Source organism: Thunnus maccoyii, chromosome 19, assembly GCF_910596095.1.
Source record: "Thunnus maccoyii chromosome 19, fThuMac1.1, whole genome shotgun sequence".
Taxonomy (NCBI): domain Eukaryota; kingdom Metazoa; phylum Chordata; class Actinopteri; order Scombriformes; family Scombridae; genus Thunnus; species Thunnus maccoyii.
The window spans coordinates 26,184,968-26,192,024 of NC_056551.1; the positions used below are offsets into that span (position 1 = coordinate 26,184,968).

General features: G+C 38.7%; 1 protein-coding gene across 1 annotated transcript; it reads left to right on the forward strand.

The window, feature by feature from the left end:
* The first annotated feature begins 806 nt into the window (after positions 1-806).
* On the forward strand, positions 807-4,942 carry LOC121885405 (cyclin-dependent kinase 2-associated protein 1). Its single transcript, XM_042394820.1, has 4 exons — positions 807-1,029; positions 2,762-2,862; positions 4,569-4,695; positions 4,791-4,942. The coding sequence occupies exons 1-4, from the start codon at positions 963-965 to the stop codon at positions 4,856-4,858; spliced, it is 363 nt and encodes a 120-aa protein (XP_042250754.1). The 5' UTR covers positions 807-962; the 3' UTR covers positions 4,859-4,942.
* The last annotated feature ends 2,115 nt before the right edge of the window (positions 4,943-7,057 follow it).

Genomic DNA, 7,057 nt, shown 5'->3' on the forward strand with positions numbered 1-7,057 from the left:
TTCAGTGGTTCTCGGACTTTTTCATGTCCAGGACCCCTAAACTGACACAATTAGACCCCCATCTGATAAGGTTTTTGCTTTTAGATGTTTTATTACAGAAAGTGTATGAAACCCATGACCAAAATACTCATATATTCATGGGGTTACTAACTGATAGAATTATAGTTAAAATAAATGATTCCCCTTTTTGCTGAGGACCCCCTGAAACCCCCTCAAGGACCTCTGGGGGTCCCCGGACCCCACTTTGAGAACCACTGCTTTACTTAAGTGTAAGTATCAATACCACAATGTAAAAATACTTCATTACAAGTGAAAATCCTTAGTAAAAGTATAGAAGCATTACCACATAAATTTACTTAAAGTCTTAATTTTGCAGATTTTCTGCAAAATTAATACTTTTACTTAAATTAGGATTTTAAATGCAGGATTTTTACTTGTAATTAAGTACATTTTCATTGTATTTCCTTGTCTGTTTGCAGCTGCCTTTTATTAAATCAAAATGTGAGGCTTTAGATTAATTTCTTGCACTGCACTTTAACTTAAATTCTTGTATTTTATCTTTCTTATTCTATTTTTCCATATTTTTTATTTTGTATTTTCTTAACTCTTTAATAACCGTCTTTATATGTGTTTAAACGTCCTTTTAATAATGTGTTTCTTTCGCACTTTCAGCGCGTTACGTGAAGCACTTTGAATTGCTTTATTGTTGAAACGTGCTATACAAATAAACTCTCCTGTGATAAACTTGCCTTGTGGTATTTATACTTCTACTTAGAGTACTTCTTCCAACATGGGTCACCAAATACGTCGTAACACCCACAATGGATAGTTGCAGTGTTAGAAAGCACAGTGGGTGTCAATATAAAGTGACGGCCATATTTGCCGGTGCCGCTGTTGTAAACAAAAAGTGAGAGACAGACGCTTCACTGAATTTCGGGTCATTTTTATTTCTTTAATTTACAATGTCTCTGGGAATGTCTTACAAACCCAACGTCCATCAGCACATTCCGGGAACTTCTGGGAACCAGGGTAAGGCGAAAACGGCGGAGAAAATCAAAGTATCCGACCGTTAAATCGACCGTTAAATTCGGGGTCTCGGAGAATACCTGGAGAAAGACCGTGTCTGTAGTTTTTGTCCAGTTATATATATAGGGTCAGATCCTGGGAGCTAGGCTAATTCATATCCGCCATTATTACTAATGTAAAAGAGCGCCATCCGCGGCATCAGCCGTTGGAGAAAGACGGTTGGGATGTGAAACGAGAAGGCGACGGTTCCGTAACGGTCGTTATCCGCCGTCCGGGGTCCCGGTCCCGCCGGGTGGGTGCCGTTACACGGTGACAAAAATGTATCACTTCTGTCTTCTTGAGCCAGCCTTGTTCCGTTTCCTCCATGATGCTCCTCGGTCGGAGCTGCTGATTGATCTGCCTCTGAGGGCTCTTTATGACTCTTCGAGGACATCTCGTGTTGGAGGCTGAATACTGCAGTTTATTCACAAATCAGTTCAAATACTACGAGTGTAGGAAGAAGTACTCACATACTGAAGTAAAAGTACCAATACGGCGATGTAAAAATACTATGAGAAATCCTACTTAAGCAAAAGTATTTAAATATTATGAGCGTGATGTAGTTAAAGTATTGCAGTAAAAGTAGTGGTTTGGTCCCTCTGACTGATATATTATTATATATGACATCATTAGATTATTAATAGTGAAGCATCAGTGTTAGAGCAGCATGTTACTGTTTCAACTACTTTATATACAGTTAGCTAGTTTGGTCCAGTGGTTCCCAACCTAGGGGTCGGGGCCCCTCCAAAGGGTCAGCAGATAAATCTGAGGGGTGGTGAGATGATTAATGGGAGAGGAAAGAAGAAAAAACAAAGTTCTGATACACAAATCTGTTTTTAGTTTTTTGGACTTTTTCCTCTAGTCTTTGATTTTTATTGATCATCAATCATTTGAACATTTATTGAAATGAAAGCATGTGAGAAGCTCAGAGGGAAAAATCACTATTTGGTGGAGCTGTTAAAGTCGAGATGAAATGAAAAATGCCTTTTTAACCCTTTTAGATGACATCCCCGGTCATATTGTGCACCTATTTAACAATATATGCCAAAAAATACAAAAAAATCTATTTCACCGTATTGTTATATCAAAAATCTAATTACGTTTTCTTCCTGTAAAGCAAAATATGACATGTGCTGATGTAGTCTTGAATCAACCAATTTCAACCAATAATATCATGACATCCACCCATTAATTAAGAGCTAAAATTCATTATGTCACGCTCACTTTTCAACATTCAAATCAAACTGCTCCCAACGTTATGTCCCGTCTGTCTGTCTTATCCTATTATATCACGATACGGCAGTCAGATACTCTGGAAATGCTGTTTCATCTGGACTTTAAAATGTGACCCCGACTACACACTGCTTTCTGTAAGACGGTTGTAAACCACTGGTTTCATCTTTAACAATGTGTTGTATTTTAAAAGCTTGTTATATTATCCATTGTGTCAAATCTTCATCTGAAAAGCAACTTAAGCTGTTAAATAAATGTAGTGGAGTAGAAAGTAGAATATTTCCCTCTGAAATGTAGTGGAGTGGAAGTATAAAGTAGCATCACATGGAAATACTCAAGTAAAGTACAAGTACCAACTAACCATCAATCTGTCAGTTATTGATATAATATTGTATTAGTTGTTTATAGAGCTGTAGTGATTTGTGATTGTGATTTGTGTGTTTTTTTTTTGATGTGTGGACAGTTGGAAACCTCCAGTCTCCCTCAGCAGCCAACTTGGCCACGTTGCAGTCCTACAGGCCCCTTCTGAGCGACTATGGACCTCCATCTCTGGGATTCTCACAGGTAATTGCTGCTGAGCTCAAATCTGACTCACGCAAACATTTCCATCTAGCAATTTAGTTTTGTACCAAAAAAAACCCCAAACAACAACTCAAAAATAACGGTCAGAGTTGAAGCAGCAGAGGCTCTGGATCCCAGACTTCCCATAAATCACCCACGTCTCTCAAATTCCATGCTTCCAGTTTGTAACTCAGGCTTTCCTTTATTTATTTATTTAATTATTCATATATATATATTTATAAAATCCCTTCAGTTTTGGCTTCAAACACAAAATTTCACACAAAACGTGAGCGTGTAATCTACAACAAAGACTGAAAGGAAGCAGGGAAACCACTCGCACCGACATTCATTCAGTCTTTTAGAGGCTCGTATGAGTGATTTAAGAAAATTGGTGTCACTCATACTAATCATGAGATACGAACAACATGAAGAGCAGTTCAGACGAGTCCTGAACAGAGTCTCTGCATTTCTTCACAAGGGGAGAAACTTGTTTGACAAACATAGCTGCCAATTTACTGACAGTTTCTTTAGATTTTCTGAGTTTTATTGTCATATTTTGGCAGCTTCCATATTTCACTAGTAAACAGCCGCTATACACAGCTGTTGAGAAAGTCCCTGGTTGGCTGTCTTTGTGTGAGCACTGTTTGAATTTGTTAATTAGTCCCGCCCCCTCTCGTCGCACTGCCAGTTTGGTCCCCGTCGCCAGATATCCCAGCATGCTTTGTGCAGAGAATTAGTTGCTTCCCATAGACGATGAACGAGTTAGCATACAGCGGGGCGGCATCGTCAGGCTGTTTGTGCAGGTTTCTGTCCAGCATCATGTCGTGTTGCAGCTGACAGTGTAACATCATCTACTCTAATATCTCTGTGACGCTCACATGACCACCTCTCGTATTAGTCATGGAGCCTGGAGTCTGTCACACTGAAGCTGAAGTCCTTTAATACGACTTCTGACACCCTTAAACATGTTTTTATCTGCTCATTTCTGAGAGCAGGACTAGAAGCTCTGCAGTTTCCCTCGTTTTAACTGTTCGGGAACATTTTTGTTAGTTAAACTCGCCCACAAACGCAGCGAAACATGTCTCCTCATACGGCAATTTAAGGGGCGTCAATTATACTTATGATGAAATCTCAGGAACGTTCACCTCCTCACGATCATGTGACGTCCGTCAGGCTGAAACGAGCCATTTACGACAAGTTCGAGCAGTTAAGAGAGTTTGTTGAATCCAATTTGCAACACTTGTACGAAACAGAAAAAAAGTCAGAGATATAGGAGAAGAAAACAGAAATGTTCTTGCATGAGGCCCAGCATTACACAGCGTTACCTGTCTGACCCCAATGACATCACCAGGGCTGTTTTTTCAGTCTTTGAGAAGCTCTGTTTGCAGCCACAGATGTTTTCAACTAGTCTTAACAGCAAGTAAACTGATCTTGATGTGTAAAACTGGAGGAGTGTCCCCTTTTTGAATTGTTTTGTGAGAATAATTCATGAGAAAAATGTTTATTAACTTAAATATTACTTATAAAATGTCTGTTATCACATAAATATGAAGATTTGCCCTCCATGTGTGTGTTTTCTTATCATTTTTGGCAAGTAATTGGAAGCTTATTCACCTACTGTACCGACTGTAATGTTCTCTGGATTAGACTTCCTTCCGCGTATTGAAGATGTGTTGAACCTGGCTTATCTTACTGTGTTTGCTCTCCAGGGCTCCACCGGGAGCCAAGTGCCTCAGAACAAATATGCAGAGCTGCTGGCCATCATCGAAGAGCTGGGAAAGGAGATCAGGCCTACATATGCTGGAAGTAAGAGCGCAATGGAGAGACTGAAAAGAGGTACTGTTAGTTAACCTCCATACTTCAAACAATTCAAGCGCTAAATGTCATTCACACAGTTTGTTCATCTAAACGGTGCGGGTCTTTCTTCACAGGAATAATCCACGCCAGAGGGCTGGTGCGTGAATGCTTGGCTGAGACCGAGAGGAACGCGAGGTCCTAGCTACGAACACACAACACACACACAACACACACACAACACACACACATTCCTCCCTGCAAGAAGAACTAACAGTTGTGCGTCTTATGAGAAAAAAAACAACAAAAAAAAAACCTGCATGGCATTTCCTTTGAGAAGAGGAAGTAAATGAAGAAAGGATGGGAAAACAAGCTCAAGGGGAGAACAACAACAACAAAAAACAACACGCAATTCATGACTCGTGTGGGTTCTGGAGGATCATTTAAATCATGTGTGGATTAATGGAGATGAGAGGATATCATGTGTTTTTATTGCCCCACTTTTAGGGATCTCAGTTTTAACTTCATATTTAAAATGTTGATTTATGCATGCGAACGGGCCCGTGGGTTAAGTGTAGACACTGCATGGCTTGTATTGGGGGGGGGTGGGTGGTTGGTGGTTGGTGGGTGGGGGGGGTTAGTGGGGGGGGGGGTAGATGGAGAAGAATTGTGTTTTGATAGTATTTGGTCTGTTTTTCAGACTCCTAATAACACACATGACTGAATGAGTGAGGGACAGAAATGTGCCAAATGCATTGGTTCATTCGTGTTGAGGTCGGTTTTGGTATAAAAAAAAAAAAAAAAAGGAAAATGCTGTTAACTTGCATCTTTGTATGTATTTATTACTCAGTGTAATAAATTGTATTTTCAATATAGTTGTCATTGTGATTTATTGTGTTTAAGGTATTTATCATCAGTAAGTACATTTACTCACCTGCTGTACTTTACTTGAGTATTTCCATGTGATGCTACTTTCTAGATTTCAGAGGGAAATATTGTACTTTCTACTCCACTACATTTATTTGACAGCTTTAGTTACTTTTCAGATGAAGATTTGACACAATGGATAATATAACAAGCTTTTAAAATACAACACATTGTTAAAGATGAAACCAGTGGTTTCCAACCTTTTTGGCTTTTGATGTCTTACAAAAAGCAGTGTGTAGTCGGGGTCACATTTCACATGTCTATGAGTTGTTAACAGCTCCACCAAATAGTGATTTTTCCCTCTAAACTTCTCACATGCTTTCATTTCAATAAATGTTCAAATGATCCAATATTTCACCAAAAATCAAAGATTAGAGAAAAAGTCCAAAAACTGAAAACAGATTTGTGTATCAGAACTTTGTTTTTTCTTCTTTCCTCTCCCATTAATCATCTCACGACCCCTCAGATTTATCTGATGACCCTTTGGAGGGGCCCGACCCCTAGGTTGGGAACCACTGGACTAAACTAGCTAACTGTATATAAAGTAGTGTAAACTAGCCCCACCTCCAGCAGCTACAACAGTAACATGCTGCTCTAACACTGATGCTTCACTATTAATAATCTAATGATGTCATATATAATAATATATCAGTCAGAAGGATGAAATGAGAACTTTTACTTTAAATGATCAGCTCATTCAGTCACAGACTTATTCCACCAAAGAGTAAGACAGAGTGTTTCCGGTGCGCATTTGTGTCCATCAGTCTGTGAAGGCCGACCATCATCATCATCATCATCATCATCATCTCCATCCTCTAGAGCTCTGGACTCAACTATTGCACATAAACTGACTCTCACACACAGACTACAATACATAGAAATATAGCTGACCTGTGTAGACAACACTACTGTATATATTACTTTTTTTGTATTCACTACTTCACCTATATAACACACACACACACACACACACACACACACACACACACACACACACACACACATATATATAACTACAGCTACACCAACCAGAACCACCACTACTGCACATATTTTGCACAACTTTTTATTTTTATAATCCACAAGTCAGGTTATGTATATTGTCGTATTATTATAATGTGTATAATATATACAGATTTAATTCAATTTACTTCACTTTTTATTTCGTTTGCATTTATTACTTCTAGTTTTTATTCTGTTTCTTCGTTTCCTGCACAGCTGCAACATGCAAATTTTCCCTCTGGGAATCAAAAAAGTCTTATCTTACTTATGTACTTTATGATTTTTCATGTAGATACTCGTAATGGAGTATTTTTACATTTCTGCATTGGTACTTTTACTTAAGTAAAGGATCTGAGTACTTCTACCCCTGAATAGTACAATATAAACTGCGTTGCTTTAGTGTCGCTGCACTTCTCTTTTTGTTCTTTCTTTATTGATACATAAAACAATTAAAATGTCTTCTTCCACAAAATGA

Coding starts and splice junctions, on each gene's coding strand:
- LOC121885405 (XM_042394820.1), top strand. CDS start 963: ATGTCTCTGGGAATGTCTTACAAACCCAACGTCCATCAGCACATTCCG. Junction 1,030..2,761: donor GGGAACTTCTGGGAACCAGG/GTAAGGCGAAAA, acceptor ATGTGTGGACAG/TTGGAAACCTCCAGTCTCCC. Junction 4,696..4,790: donor AATGGAGAGACTGAAAAGAG/GTACTGTTAGTT, acceptor CTTTCTTCACAG/GAATAATCCACGCCAGAGGG.